A 17,038-nucleotide genomic window follows, 5' to 3' on the forward strand; every position below is an offset into this window, starting at 1 on the left:
TTAAATTTCCTAGTAAAAGTAGAAATTTTAACTTCCCAGAATCAAGGTTATATCATATCCAGATATTATTGCTAGGGCGCTCAATGATATGGACTAAGTTAATTTAATAATAGATGTTAATACTACTATATCAGGTGAAGGTGATACTACTTCAATTCATTGATAAGGATATCGAATAAATTTATTTTGTTTTATCAATTTTTAATATAAAATGTAATATTTTAATAAATAAAATTATTAAATTATAATGTTGATATTGTCTTATTATTTGATAACATAAATAAATTAATATTTGCAAGAATTCCTAAGTCTCCTTCATTTTTTTTTAATTTCCCCATTTTCCCCTAATTTTTATCTTCAAATACATATTTAATTCTCACAAAATAATTAATTACATATTCAAGAATCATGATACAGAATATAATTTTATATCTGTATTAATTTATCAAAAATACAAACAAATTAATAAATATAATAGACTTATAACAGCTTTAAATTTTTCGTGCTTGCTCCATCAGATATTGAACATGTTTATCAAATAATTCACACCTGAAATAAATAAAAATTATAAACTTATGTGATAATTAATAAAATTTCTTTTCAATAATAATTGAATTTATATTTAAAAACAATTCATTAGATAATTAGAACCTATAAAATATAAAACTAATTCCTGCTCTAAAAAATATTATAGATGAATTGACTAACAAATCAATATAAAGAGTCATTTTAGTAGATATCTTCCAATCAATGAAATTTTACCAATTGGCGATATGTTGTGAAAATTATTGCAGGAAATTCCATATCAAATCAACCACTTTACCGACTGAAGTTTTCTAAATTTAATATACAATTGTCCATAGTGTTTACTGGTAATAGGTATAACAAATTTAGGAGATTTAATTCATCAATTCAAATTACAATCATTTAAGAAATTTTTTTATTTAAAAATTATTTTATTTCTTTTTACTAAAAATTTAATATATTTTCATGCTTATATAGCTTGTAAAAATCAATTTATATAAACGAAAAATCAATTTAATAATTTACATCAGAGACCTGCAGTCCCGGCCCTAAACCCGGCCCGGGACGTATTTTAAATTTTTTAAATATACCCGGGCCGGGCCTAAAAAAAATTTTTTTAAACATATCCGGGCCGGGCCTAAAAAATTTTTTTTAAAATATATCCAGGCCAGGCCAGGCCGGGCCGGGCCTAAGATTGTAAAACCCGGGCCGGGCCGGGCCGGGCCGGGCCTTAATATTTTTTATAAAAATTTTTACATTATGAGCTAATGGTTATAAGATTATATTATATTGTAGTTATGATTAATACAATATTGGGTGATGGTTAACACTACCTAACACCCACAGATCGATCAATTAATTTCCTGCAAATTTATTCAAAGTATTAATATATTTTTTTATAATTCATATCTAAATTTTTACAACATATTTTACCTAAACAATCAAATAAAGGAATATTTTAAATAAGCCCCAATATTCAAGATTAATATATTTTTTTATAATTCATATCTAAATTTTTAGAATATTTTTTACCAAAACAATCAAATGAAGGAATATCACTTCTTGAAGTTTGTAATACCTTTCAAAGCGAAAAAGGAGAAATAAAATTGATTTTACTTATTATAAAGCATTTTTTAATTGAAAAATTTGTTTTACATAAGTATCATTTTATTTCTCTTTTTCTCTGTCCCAAATTCAAGCAATTACGTATGTAGTCAGGGACAGATCGCAAGATGACGGAAAACTATATAAAAGATTATATTAAATTACAAGAGGCTCAGGAAGTAAATGAAATACCATCGACCAGTCAAATTACGACTGTTGTTAAACAAACTGAATCGTTTTATGACAAATGGGGCGATGGTAATTCTGGTAATATGTCAAAACCCGATGATGAATATTATAATTACCAGAGTTGTTAAAAGATACTTTTTAAATGGATCTAGATACAGATACAGATACATAGTCTCAAAAGTTATCTAGATACAGATACATTTTTTTATGCTCTTATAGGTTTGCATAAACCTAAATTAATATTATATTGTGAAAATTCATGAAATGAGCTAAAAATTTATTGACGCGATATAACATTTATCAGAATATAACTAAAATTATAATTTTAATATAATATATGAAAATATATGATTAAATAATTATTAGATTTCAGTAATAAAATATTTTCAAAATTTTGATCATTTAGGCATCCTCGTTTATCTGTGAAGACATTTTTAGCAACACTAAATAGTCTTTCCACAGAGGCGCTTGAAGGAATTGTAGTGTTATATTTAATAAATAACAATTTTATATCAGTTCTTTAAAAATGCTAAAATCTCTACATTTATTTTAGAAAAAGTTATTTAAAATTTGTTGATTATCAAAATTTAAATCATTATTAGAAATTATATCTGCTGTAGGGTACTGAAAAAAATCTGAAATTAAATTATTTGTTTTTTTTGGCAGGTTATTTGCTTGCAGTCAGTTGATGACTTTGATAATTCACCAGCTAATCTTTGTATCAATTGTTTTCTTTTATAATGGCTGCATGCCATCTATAATAAAAGCAATAATTAAATCATCTAAAGTGCCTTGAGTTAAAGTCAAAGGTCTTTTAGCAAAAATATTATTGGAGGATGAGCCTTGCCAATATTTTCTTTAGTATTTTATTTTCCTTCCCCTTTTTTATTTTTGTTAACAAGGTTGGATATTTTCTCTTAAAATTTTAATTAGAATTTTAAATATATAATATCTATACCCTTATGTGCTTCACGATATTGCACATTGAAGTCATACTGACGGATATTTTTGTATTTTTAGGTAGACACGGCAAACCTTTTACCATCAGAGAATTAATTGTTTTCTTTGTTTTGAGATATTATTTTAAAATATGCTCAATTTGGCCATGGTAAAGCAATAGAACTTGTTGCTTCCTCTTCTTCATCGATATAGATCTAAATAAATATATAAACTTAAAAATTTAGTTATAAAATAAAATTTACCATTTCCATATTGTAATATTAAAATTTGTATGGTTTATTGATAAACTCGGACATAATATTTAAATTAATGAATATTTATATATATTTTTTATATATAAGTTTTAATATTTTATGTATATATAATTCTTTATTATAGTATTAATAAATATTAATATATAATATATATATATTTATTTATTTCATAAGCTCATATGAAATAAAATAAATTTTACAGTCAAATATTTTTATTTACAATAAAAAAAGGGGTATATAAAATGTATCTTTAAAAGTATCTAAAAACAGATACAGATACCTCTAAAATAATATCTAGATACAGATACCTTTCTAAAAAATCTATCTTGATATAGATACAGATACTACATTTTTATATCTAGATACAGTATCTAGATACTTTAACAACTCTGATAATTACATAAATAAAAAAATAGATGAAACATTTAAGGTGGATAATTTGTTAGTGGTGGGCGGCTCATCACCAATTTTAGCAAAATTGGCAATTCCTGCTTCAAGTGCAAGCTGTGAGCGGAATTTTTCCACTATAAGAATTCTTGAAAAAAGAAGAAGTAATCTTCAACCTGAAAAGGTAGATATGCTTTTCTTTCTTCATGATAATTTGTGAATTTTTAATATCTTTCTTGAGTATAGGGTTTCGTCAATCATGCTGATTTTTTACTTTGCAAACTGTCAAATATTTATTGCATTTATTATATTTACCTTGAGTCATGAAAGTTTTTAATCCAACATTTTTCATTATTTTTTTTTACAATATTATATAATACAATTATCTTCTTTTGTTAAAAATTTATATTATAAAATAAATTATATTAATATTGTGCAATTAGATTATATTTTCAAAATACTATTTATTATACATGCATTTTTTTAAATAGCGATTTATTTTTATTTTATAAATTAAATACAATATATTATATTTTATTTTTTGATTTTCATTAAAATTACAGAGGATTAAAAAATATATATTAAAAATTAAATATAAAAAAAAAGAAATATATAATATATATATGATCTATGAAGACATTAAAAAAGACTATAAAAAAAATATATGGGTTTTAAAAAGGGGGGGGGGGGTATATATCATCAAAGAGAAGAGTGAATACTTAAAAAATTAGACCGGCAAATTTCTAGGGAAATCTGCTGGCGAAGGTAAAATCCTTCATTGGGGTCCCCTGAGATCTGTCTCATTTTTTTTCCTATAATTTTAATGAAATTGAGGGCCTCGTTTCCAAACATGCCTAGGGTATTGGTAACGATAGGAATGAACATAGTGTTGACGAGGCGTATTTATTTTTTTTAAGGATTTCTGCCTTTTCGATAGCAGAAAATGAGAGGTTAGACTTGGCAGCAAAATCAACGCAAATGTAATCCCATGTTAGCGGACCATTAGACCAGGGTATGAGAGAAATACCATCTATTCTCAAAATATTTTCCATTTTTATAAATTAAATATTAGTTTTATTTTTTTTAAATGTAATATCAAATATAGTATATGCTCAAAATATCCATTTTTATAAATAACAGTTTTATAATTTTTATAAATTCAATATAATATTCTAAAAATATTAGCTTTTTACATGTATTTTTTAAATAATAAGCGATAATACTCGCTGAAAAATATGGTAAAATACCTCATAGGTGAATTTTTGTATATACCAGGTCGAATATAATTTTAAAAAATTCCGAGCCGGGCCTGAAATTTTTTTTAAAAAAATATCCGGGCCGGGTCTTTAATTTTTAAATCCGGGCCGGGCCGGGCCGTAAAAATTTTTTTTAAAAAATATCCGGGACGGGCCTTAAATTTTTAAATCCGAGCCGGGCCGGGCCGTAAAAAAATTTTTTAAAAAATATCCGGGCCGGGCCTAAAAAATTCAAAACCGGGCCGGGCCGTGCAAATGGTACCTCTGCAGGTCTCTGATTTACATAAACGAAAAATCAATTTAATAATTTATATAAACGAAAAATCAATTTAAATCAAACTATTGAGTTTATATTACAAAATGAGTCCGCAAGGTTAGTATTAAGTTAATAATGAAAAAGAAATATATAATCAGGTCATCTCAACACCGACCCTCTCAGATTTGTTAAAATTTGGTATATATGTTAATGGTGTTGTAATTGATAAATCTAAAATATTATATTAACTCTACTAGAACTGGAGATAAGTAATGTGCCATGAATGGCCATGTTTTTGCTTCTCTGAAAAAAAAGGTATTAACATTTATGTTTAACCAAACAAATTTTATATCAATGTGTAGCAAATATATTAATCTTTAAAATAAAATTTGAATCAAAGCTCTATGTATAATACTTTAGAAGTTAGATGAGATTATGTGAAAGTTGTTTTATAAATATTAAATAATACAATATGAAATATTGTATAAGACCTATGTTAATGTTTCTACATTTTTTAGTTATATAAAAAATAATTATACACTAATTTAATTAGTATTAAAATCTCAATTTATTACCATATATATTCAATGATAATATTATAAATTAATATCTTAATTATCATTTTACTAAACATTCTTAAGCTTGTTCATCATTTTATTTCACCAAATGTTGTTTTGAAAGAGCTTTTCATTTTAATATGAATATGTGAATGTACGAATTGTATCAATACATGGCAAGTCAATACTCACCTCTCTATTATTATTAAGCGCCTTTATATGTCTATTAAATAAAGCTTTTAAAGTCTAATTTTTTTGTGTGAATAATGCTTAATGCCTAAGGATAATATTTATATAAAATATCAGTAATCTAAATTAGTAATTTTTTCACCAAAAAAAATGTAAAAAATGTGTAATGGTGATTTTTGCAGAAAGAGGTACTAAAAACAATTTATTTAAAATATTTTTTTATTGAATTGCTCTATTTTTCAATAAATGAACTTAGGTAAGGTACATATCATAAATATACAAATTTTGACCAATTTTGAGAGAAATTGGTCCAATAGATAAAAAGTTAAAGATAACCCATTTTATAGCCCTAAGTAAAATCTAAAAGGTATTTTGAATAAAATTAATTTTTTTTTCCATATTTATTTTGGAAGGAATAGCAAGAACTGTTATATTTCCCGAGTAGTAAAATAAATGCTTAAAATAAAATTACCGGGGGCTAGATTTTAAATTACTTAATTTTAGAAAATATAGGTCATAGTACATTTTTTTACATTCAATAATATAATATTTATTGAATAAAATAGTATTTTGACACAAATATAAAATTTCCATTAGATAGCGCAGGTTATTTGTGATAAAAACTTGTAAAATATGTCAGTCGTAGTTTTTATTTATTCGATAGTTATATTGATTCACTCAAATTCAATTTGTATATGGCCATATAGGAATCTTCAGGGTTAAATTATAAGTTCTTTCAGTGTTCAAAAGGGTTGGAATGCCATTTTTCGGAAGAATAAGAATATCAGGTATTGATGGATAAGGGCTGAGAAGGTCCATTAAGTTGTAAAATATTATCTTTACTTCATCATTATACTAAAAATCGCTAGAAATATATACCAATTATCATGAAAACATATTACATACCCTTTAATATCATTTGATATTTCGCCTATTCGATTTTGAATATTTTGTTGTGTGGTTTGAACAGCACTGGAATATTTTTCCGTAATTATTTGTGATAAGCTAAGATAGACTCTATGAATTTTTCAAATAATTAAGAAAAAATATTCCAGTGCTGTCAAACCACACATTCTAAATCAAATAGGCGAAATATCAACCAATGATATTAAAAGGTATTGACATGGATTTATGATTATGAATGGGGGGGGGCATATATTTTTAGCGATTATTAGTGATTAAAAAAAGGTAATATTTTTACACCCTTTCAGTCCTTTTATTATTCAATATCTGATATTCCTATTCTTCCAAAAATGATATTTGAACTGTCGCCAACCTTTTATTTACTACTGGAAAAACTTATAATTTAACTCGTGGAGAATCCGAAATGGCCATACAAATTAAATTCAAGAAAATCATTATAACTAAGCATTTTATACTATAAGTAATTTTACTATGAATTAATTTAATAAATATTATAGAATTAATAAAAACTTCGAGTGATATATTTTAAAAAAATAAGTTTCTAGCTATTTTAAATTTATTTGCGCTATCTAGCGGAAATTTATTTTTGTGCCAAATGCGATTTTATTCAATAAATATTATATTATGGAATGTAGATTGACTTATATTTTTATATATAAATTTTCAACTATTTATTAATAGCCCCATCTAGCGCTAATTTTATTTAACATTTTTCCATTTAACTTTTTTTTACCAATCTGAAAATTTTTAAATTAACAGTTCTTGGTACTCGTTACAAAATGTCTGAAATTTTGAAAAAATATATACTAACATTTGAAAAATATAATTACAAATTTTTAACCGCAATTTTAATTCTTTTCGAAAAATGACCAAGCAGAGCTATTTTGATATATTTCCAGTTCTAGTATGGGTTAATATTTTGGATTCATCCATTACAACACTTCATTAACTTGTATACCAAATTTTAAGTGAGATGGTCGGTTTAAGGTGATTGATTTGATATGGAAATATCTTGTAACTTTATAGCTCTTGCTCTATTAACTCATTAGATACTAATGAAGGTCAATGGTTAGGCCCTATAGGTCTTAGACCAGGATCGGACTGATGGACGGACCAATCTTTTTAAGGACCAAAATCCGGACCGGTCTTTTTATTTATTACGCTCTGAGCCGGTCGTTTATTAATATTTAAGTTTACTTTATACAATTGATATTATTTTTTACCTATTTTTTTTGAATATTTTATTTTTCTATTATTTTTTGTGAATTGTTCATTTTTATTTTGCAATAAGAAAACCATAAGTTTCAAAGAGGCATTTTACTTATAGTCCCAATAAACAAGAATTAAATTAAGTAAAAACAAAATATTTTTAGATCAATTTTTTTAAAAAGGCCATGGTCCGGTTCAGACCAAAGACCGGACAGTAACCTTCACTGTTAGATACCAAGTCATCAAAAACATAAAAAACTTTTTCTATATTATTAGTGCTGTAAAAGGTTACTTCAAAAAAGAAACGTGTAACTCGTTACGTCAAGAAAAGGAAAGCGATATCGTTACTCGTTAAGTTGTGAAAAAAGAAACGCGAGTTACTGTATATTCAGAAAGAAGCGATACTTATTACTTGAAAATTTAAATATTATATATAAAAATATATAATATAAAAATATATAATATAAAATTATACAAAAATAATATATTACAAGATGAGATCTTTTTATAAATATTTTTTCCTATATTTAATATTAATAAATTGTACAAAAATAATATATTATAAGATAAGATATTTTTATAATAATTATTTATTTGTTTTTAACAGCAATTGATTTTCACAATTTTGATCAGATAAACAAGAGTACTCAACACATCTTTTGCCTTGAAAAATACACGTTCAATGGCGCAGAAGATGGAAAATTGTATTATATGTAATAAATAAACATTTTAATTGAGGGATTTTTTTTTAAATTAAATAATACTCCTTATTTTTTAAAAAAACTTAAGAGGTCATCTTCATTTAAATCTTCGTCAAAATATTTTATCTTTATCAGAAAATAAAAATCGAAAGAGTCGTAGCAACAGGTTTCATAAAACATATAAACATATATATATTTTTTAATTAACATATAGTAAAAAGGCGCAATATAAAAAACGCTGGGTGTAAATTGGTTACAAAAGTGATTTATACCAAATATGGTGTATCATTATGTTTTACTACAAAAAACGATTGTTTTAATTATTTCATGAAAATTAATATAAATTTATTTTAAATAATAAAATTATATTTTGTAATAAATTTGAAATTGAAAAAGTCTGATACTTTTTACATGCATTGTATATTTAAATAAACTAGTGTTGTTAAGGTTTATATTAGGGATGTAGCGATATTTTATATCGGATCGGGCCGATATTTCGCACATTTTAAAATATCGGTTATCGGCAAATATTATAAAATTTTCCGATCCGATATAAAATGGCGCTTTTGACCCTGTATTGCATACTGTGTATCTCATTCCACATACTACAAATTGTATAATAAATATCTTATAAATAAATTTTAAATCAATTGCATGGTGTGTATTTGAAGCCATATTCTATATCTTCGATTGGAATTTTAATTTGGGCCACGTGATCTATTATTTATTTTTAATTTCGCATTTTAATAAACCCTATTTTTAAAAATGGCTATTTTTTATAAAATTTTTCTTCTCAATTTTCTACCCATCGGAAAAGGAAAAATAATATATTTGACAAATTTCAAAACATTAAAATTAGATGAATAAAAGGTAAAAATAAATGTTTATGAAATTATTTTATATATATTTATTATTTTTGATAATTATATTTTGTAATAATCATACGTGGTTTTAAAGACACATTATGCAAATAAGGTATTTTATTTGAGTTTTATATTTTTAGAATAATTATGAATTGTGGTGACATACCTAATGATAGTTAAGATTCAAATTTAAGTGAAACGTCGGATGAGGAGTTTCTATCAACACAAAATAATGATTTAGGTATATTTAAAATTTGCTCTTATATAATCTATAAATATATAGATTTCAATGAGACAGATGATTCGGAAGAAAAAGAAAATATCAATAATTAAAAAGAAAACACTAGGAGAAAAATAGTTTGGAATTCCACTTGAAAGTGAAGGCCATGACCCACTACATAAAATTAGACTTCTAATAACTCTAACCAATAAAATACTAAAATCTTTATCGATAAACAAAAACATTTGCGTAGATGAGCAAATTATTCCATACAAAGGGATAAGCAGGTTGAAACAATATAACCCTCAAAAGCCCAAAAAATGGGGCTATAAAGTATTTCTACTATGCGGAGATGATGGTTTTCTGCATAATTTTGAAATATATTCTGGGAAAATACTAGCAGCGGAAGGATTGCCTGATGTTGGAGCAAGTGGCAATGCTGTTGCTGTTCTCCGTTTAATTTCTTATATACCGCAGCAAATTAATTATAAATTATTTTTTGATAACTGGTTTTGTTCCCCAAATTTGCTAGTCGTACTCGCTCAAAGAGGGATATTTTGCGCGGCACGGTCAGAGGTAATCGACTTCCAAATATAAACTTCCCAACAGATAAGGAGTTTAAAAAAAAAGGCGAGGATTTTTTGTTTCAAAAAAAACAATAATAAACGGAGTGGAGCTAAATTCAGTGAAGTGGCATAACAATCGTGCTGTGACTTTATTAAGCACTTTTGTAGGTGCACATCCTCTAATAGACTGTGAAAGATATGATAGGAAAAAAAGGAAAAAATCATGATAAAATGTCCAAATATTGTTAAAATATATAATAAATCAATGGGAGGTGTAGATCTCATGGATTCTTTACTTTCCTTATATAGAATTCATACGAAATCAAGAAAATGGTACATAGAATTTTATTTCATATGTTTGACATGTTACTTATAAATTCATGGTTGCTATATAAACGTGATTGTAATAGTAATACTCAATAGCACGCAAGGATCGATTAAGTTTGTACAATTTCAAAATTTCAGTGGCGGAAGTCCTTTGCAAATATGGCAAATGCACTTCAAACAATATACCAAAACGAAAATCAGTTCAAACTGGTTATCGGGAAAAATGTAAAAAAGGACCAGCTCAATATTTACCACTTGAAGAGGTTAAGAAAGACCTCACGGCTCATTGGCCAAAATATAACGATAAGAAGGGTAGATGTAAAATGCCAGGATGCTTATTTATAACAAAAGTATCTTGCAAAAAATGTGGTGTATATTTATGTTTTACACCCACAAATAATTGTTTTATAGATTTTCATAAAAATTAAAATGTTTAAATCTTTAATATTTGTTGTATTTAAATAAAATTTTATATATTTATAGTTTAAAGTACAATAAAAATTATTGTGGAAATAATTGAAATTTGTATCCTTAATTGCATAATGTGTATTTAAATCCACATACCGTTCATCTTCTAAGAAATTTAGAATTTTTTTTAAAAAAAAAGTGAGCCATGAGATTATCAATAGTATCTAGAGAAATAAAAAATCTAGTTTGCCAAAAAAAAATTATTCTAACATAGTACATGCAATACAGGGTTAACAAAATTTAAAAAAAGTTATATCTAAAAAACCATTTATTTTTATAAATATAATCGAAATACATTTTTATATTTAATTTTTTTAATAGAAATAATTAGTTAATAAACATTCTGCAATATAGTTATTTTTTTTCGCATTCTGTTTAAAAGAGTGTTCATTAATCTCTTCAGTATCTGTTTTTAGTGATGCTAGTGATATTAACAGTCCCCATCACCGCCGACATATCTCTGATATAAAAAGAAATCTTCGATATATTAATTTTAAATATTAATTTCAAATTTCATAATATATTTTTTTATTACTAATTATGTAAATAGATTAATGTTATTACTTATTATATAAATAATAGCAATTGAATTGAATATAAACTATAACTGACCATTATAATATATTTAAATGACATATGTTATGGTATAGTAAAATTATAGATGTTGTACTAATAAAAAGTATATTAAAAATTAAAACCGGTATCTTTGCAGAATACAAAATTAGATATGATATCGGATCGGTTATCGGCCGATATCAATTTAATATCTGAAATATCGGATCAGATCGTCCTCCAAAAAGTGGTATCGGTACACCCCTAGTTTACATTTTTGTTAAAAAATAACAAATATTTTAAAATTGTAACTAGTAACTGTAACTAGTTATATTTTTACCAATATAACTGCCAAAAGTAACTAGTTACTTTTAAAAATATGTATGTATAAATCTAAATAAAGGAAGATAATGATTCAGATATTGAATACATTTCAATAGAAGATATAATGTCTTCCTCTGGGCTAACCAATTAAAATATAAATGACTACCTTCCCAGGCATAGAAGATGTTCCTGTCACACATTAAACTTAGTGGCAACACAAGATACCAATAAAATACTTCTAAACAATGAGGATTATAGGAAAGTGTATAAGGTTGCTATATCTAAATGTCAACATTTGTGGAATACACAAAACACACTGAAATTTTTTCTACGTTTTAAAAAAAATATTTTTTTTTATTTATTTTTAGTTTAATAAGGGTCCTTTAAAGATAAAAATAAGTTTTTTTAAAAAATTACATCATTTATTGATATGTCGCGCAATAGAGGGTTAATATTTTTTTAAAAAATTGCCCATGCTCATATCCTAAATTTTAATTTATTGTTTTCAATGAAATTAAACAATATTTAAGTGTATTTAGGTAATCATTATGTTTGCAATACTGAAATTTATTATTCGAAGAAAAAATTGTAATAATGAAAATTTATATGTAAGAATTTTAGGCCTAAGCCCATTAATAATATTTTTTAAAAATGCCTATTCCAAAATCAAATTTCAAATAAAACTAACCTTATAGGCATTTCAAGAGAATAGAATGGGTTTTTAAGCACATAATCTGCATAAAGTTCATATAATTTATTCAATAATAAATCAGTGCAATTTTGTTTGTTATCAACTATAAGTAAAAATTTTGTGCCTAGGAAATAAAATTAGGTAAGCCTATTCTATATTTTACTTGTAAGGGTTTGAAAGCAGCACAATTTATATATATCTGTTTCAATTGATTCTATACCTTTACAATTATTTTCTGGAGATAATTGAGATATTATTGCATACAGACTATTAAATAATAAGCCTAAATATTTCAATAACATTATTACGAATGAAACATACTAGCCAACATTATCTTGTCATTGGCTTTTAATCTTGGGGAAGAGAATTTTAATCTAACAGGATAATGTGCTTTGTCTTTTAGATAATCAAGAACACTTTGGTTATTGGTATAAATTAATTTGATAGCCCTACCATTAATTTCAGATAGGACATAACCACCTTATTATAAATATAATTTATAAAATTATGTTTAATTACTTTTGACCAAATCTTTATCACCAAATTCGACCGTTATTGAGTCAGTATTTGTTTTTAATATTAGATTTAAGGGGAAATTATATATATTTTCTACATGTGAATATATCTCTTCGTTTTCAACATTATAAATCAAGCTTCCAGCTTTATTTATGATAAATATTTTATAAATTACCATCTTATCCTACTGGTGAAACCCATAACTGCCTATAGATTACATCTGACATTTGTCAATAAAATTATGCTACCATCCCTTTCGCGCCCGACATATTTCCCGTGAACAAAAAAATTTTTTCTTCTAAAACTGAGTTAAATAAGACGTAAATAACATATTTTCAACGTTTTTTATTTTAAAAAGTGTATATATATAGAATTATAAAATGTTACCAATTGTCATAATTGGGATATTCATATGTAAAAAAATATACAATTTATTTTGAATGATAAGAAATAAAACAATTGCGATTTTTATTTAAACATAAAGATATTTTACATTTTAAACATTCAAATCTGGTATAACCATTTTGCAATTCTTGCATCTTTGTCTGTTAGCCGCCGAGGGCCAATGCCCTATTTTATCGAATCTAATATCTGGGATTGGATGAAAACTATTCAATTTCTTTCTTTTTTTTTCAATCTTCAAATTATGTTTACCTTCTTTTCCACAATTTGCCTTTCCAACCATCATTAATCCTTTAGTTATCCGAGCTTTTAACGCTAAAAGAGATATATATTTATCATCTTTCTGTTTGATGTGGCGTCTATAGAGTAACCACGAATTCACCATACAGGAATCTAATAAATGAAAGAAAATTCACATGTAAAAGCGCTTCCATTTTATGTCATTCTTTATAGTTCAATTAACATATCATGGAGATCCACTCCGCCCATACCAGCATTATAATCTTGAATTATAGCCGGAATTTCGACATTAATAAGATTTTTCAGATACCGACCATCTTTTCTTTCGTGATGTGGAATTTATACCCATAAATGATGATATCGTGATAACCAATTTGTTATCAAACCATTTGCAAATTATAATATTATTATTAGAATCCACTTTATAATCAAGGGACCCTCTTCCTTTTTTCTTTAAGATTTTATCATCAACCAGATGGCATCCTAATAATCGATTAGATCTAATGGTCCCCGACATGATAAAGCCATTATCTTTGAGCGCAACTGCTAAATTATATGAAGAAAAAAAGGTTATCCATGTAAATTTTATGATTTTTATGTGGGGGAACAGTTTCTAATAGTCGTATAATAATATTTCCACTAATTCCTATCAAAGTTTTTTTATATTTGTGCATTTCCCAAAATATATTTTGAAATCATATAGCATTCCAGATGATCCACATAAAGCGAAAATTTTAATTCCCCATTTGAGCTAATATATTATTTAAATTCACATCGCCCTTTGAAAGGGACTATCATTTCATCAATTGATAATTTTTCCTCTAATTGAATCTTTTTCATGTTCATTTTTAATGGACTAATAAATGTTAGTAGTTTGAAAAGTTTATCGTAATTAGGCTGGCCCCTAAGGATTATATTATTATTATCATTAATATGAAATTATTTTCTCAATTCCAAGAATCTGTTTCTTGTCATGCATTGAGAAATTTGAGGAATCACTGTCTCTATGGCCCAATATTGCCTTATTGATGGCAATTTAACAATGCCCGTATAAAGGTGAATTCCGAGAAATTTTTCAATTTCACTACTATTTGTTTTTGTTGATTTGCCAGATAATTGAAAAGAATAAATATTCGTTTGCTCTACTAAATTGTTAATAATATCATCGTCTATAAATTTTTTAAAATATTTGTAAGGCGAAATTTCCTTATCAGGTGGAGGCAAAAATTCTTGTTTAAATTCTGTATTATATTTATATAAATCCTTATTTCGTCATAGGGTTTTTCTATTACTTGGGATAATATCATTATCATAAATTTCCAGTTCCAACCCAATATCTGGTAAAATATCATAGGTCATATTTAGATCAACTACTGTGGCATTTTCAAAGTCATCATCCCTTCTCAATATCTACATCAGATATATCTCCCTCTGGTATAATACATGTTGAGGTCATCTAAAATTTATTTATAAAATTTTTAAAAAAATATAAAATAAAATTTTCACTTTCTTATATTTTTGCAAATATTATAGTGGCTTGCTAAATGGAAAATAGCCTATATTCAATTCTTACTATATCATATTTTCAATATTTAATTTTAAAAAATTTATGGAAAAAATTACATAAGAAAATCCCAATGTTACCAATTTGGATTTTCTTTAAAAAATCATATAAAAAATAGTTATTGTTAATTAACATGAAATAATAGTAATAATCTATCATAAAAATATTATTTACCTTTGATTTATATATATTTATATAGAATGATAATCGATGTAAAAGTGTAAAAATTTTGGCGCCTAAAATACCTAACTTTGAACTTATATTCTGATATAATAAAATAATGATTTTGACAGGTTAATGATAAAATATGAAAGAATAAATATTGTTTTGTAAATTAATGTGTCTAAATAGCAACTATTCGTTTTTTAAATATAAAAATTAATTGATTAAAAATTATGATGACAAATGATCTCGCTGGGCACGAAAGGGTTATACAATAATTAACAATGCCAAATCTGAAAAGTGCTCTATAGATTTATTAAGCCATATAAGTGGCGTCGCTAAGGTGGGCGCGCAGAGGCTCGAGCCCCCTGAAAAATTTGAATATCTTCTTGAACTAAAAATAAATTTTTTGCTTACCCACTGAATGATTTCTTTTATAATTCTATTAAGTAATATATAGATTTAATTAATTTAAAAATTAGTAAGTCTATCTAATTTATTTTTAATGGATGCTATTTTAATTATTATAGATTAATACTTATAAATTATATTTTCACTATGCCAGCTTACAATCAAATTCTCTGTTAAAAATAGAATATTAATATCACTCACTAAATATTAATTTAGCAGTAACAGTTGAAGCTTTATTGATTTTTATTAATTAAATTATTATATAACCCTTATTAAATAAATATTAATTCAAAATTACCAAATTTAATATTGTAATTGCCGAGTTCAAAATCACTAATCAACTATATTATATAAAAAGTAAGTAAACATATAGTTTATAATCCTCTATTAAATATAATTGGATATAAAAGATTAGGTTAAATGTCACTTTTACAGACGTATTTGACAGTTATATAATATATTACAGTTAATATTTTAATAAACTTTACTAATAAATGCTTTAGATATTAAATATAAGTAATAAATTGCTTTTAGATATTTATCGCCATCTATATATTTAGATATATTTTTAAAAATTTAACATCTTATTATTTATCCCAGAATGGATGTAATAAATTAGAAAACTTTTCTTCTCTTTTTTAGGGTTTTTAGGAAAGCTATTTTTTTCTTATTTGAAAAAGAGTTTTGAGTTAAATTTTTAATACTAGTATATTTAGGATATTATTACAAACTACTACTAATTTAAGTTTTAATATACCAACTAGAGGTGGTGCGACAATAATATATCAAATCTAAATTGCTTTCATGATATCACTCTGGTTCTTATTTTATAGTTACAAAATGTTTCATTTCTAATATGGCATCCCTGCCTTGTAAATAACTTAAGGCTTCAATACATTTGCATAATTTCTTCTAAAGATTTTTAGTGTTTTTGTTTTATCAATTTATCTAGCATAATAAATTCTGATATAAGTTAATATAGTGAATGTCATGGCTATTACTGCAAATTAACCAGCATCTATTATTTGTGTGGCTATGTAATTTTAGATTATTATTACAGCTGCTGAGAGCATATTATTGTATATTTAATATGCAATAATGGTCAATCGTGTAGTGTTTATATATCATTAAAAATGGAAGATAATCTTTTAAAAATTTAATATCTCACAATTTTTTTCTCAATTACTTATCTAGCTTCCATCAAGTCATTTAAGAGGAAGC

At 25.3% G+C, this 17,038-nt stretch overlaps 1 protein-coding gene across 12 annotated transcripts; it reads right to left on the reverse strand.

The window, feature by feature from the left end:
* Positions 1-262: 262 nt before the first annotated feature.
* Positions 263-13,320, reverse strand: LOC135929401 (trafficking protein particle complex subunit 4-like). Of its 12 annotated transcripts, none has more exons than XR_010572587.1 (9): positions 13,287-13,320; positions 13,227-13,245; positions 13,042-13,182; positions 12,831-13,002; positions 12,686-12,789; positions 12,520-12,646; positions 763-836; positions 481-549; positions 263-432 (listed from the first exon to the last, which is right to left on the reverse strand). XR_010572587.1 is itself a non-coding variant. In XM_065465959.1 (8 exons), exons 1-7 carry the CDS (start codon positions 13,305-13,307, stop codon positions 492-494), a joined length of 642 nt encoding a protein of 213 aa, XP_065322031.1. In that variant the 5' UTR covers positions 13,308-13,320; the 3' UTR covers positions 263-432; positions 481-491. The 12 variants fall into 12 exon arrangements, 6 of the variants coding, with proteins under 6 accessions (XP_065322031.1, XP_065322033.1, XP_065322030.1 ...); XR_010572584.1 differs by lacking the exon at positions 763-836 and adding exons at positions 8,103-8,221; positions 11,998-12,159 and having other exon boundaries at positions 263-549; XR_010572586.1 differs by lacking the exon at positions 763-836 and adding an exon at positions 8,103-8,221 and having other exon boundaries at positions 263-549.
* Between the last annotated feature and the right edge of the window lie 3,718 nt (positions 13,321-17,038).

The sequence above is a fragment of the Gordionus sp. m RMFG-2023 genome, chromosome 5, assembly GCF_954871325.1.
Source record: "Gordionus sp. m RMFG-2023 chromosome 5, tfGorSpeb1-WG-v2, whole genome shotgun sequence".
Taxonomy (NCBI): domain Eukaryota; kingdom Metazoa; phylum Nematomorpha; class Gordioida; order Chordodea; family Parachordodidae; genus Gordionus; species Gordionus sp. m RMFG-2023.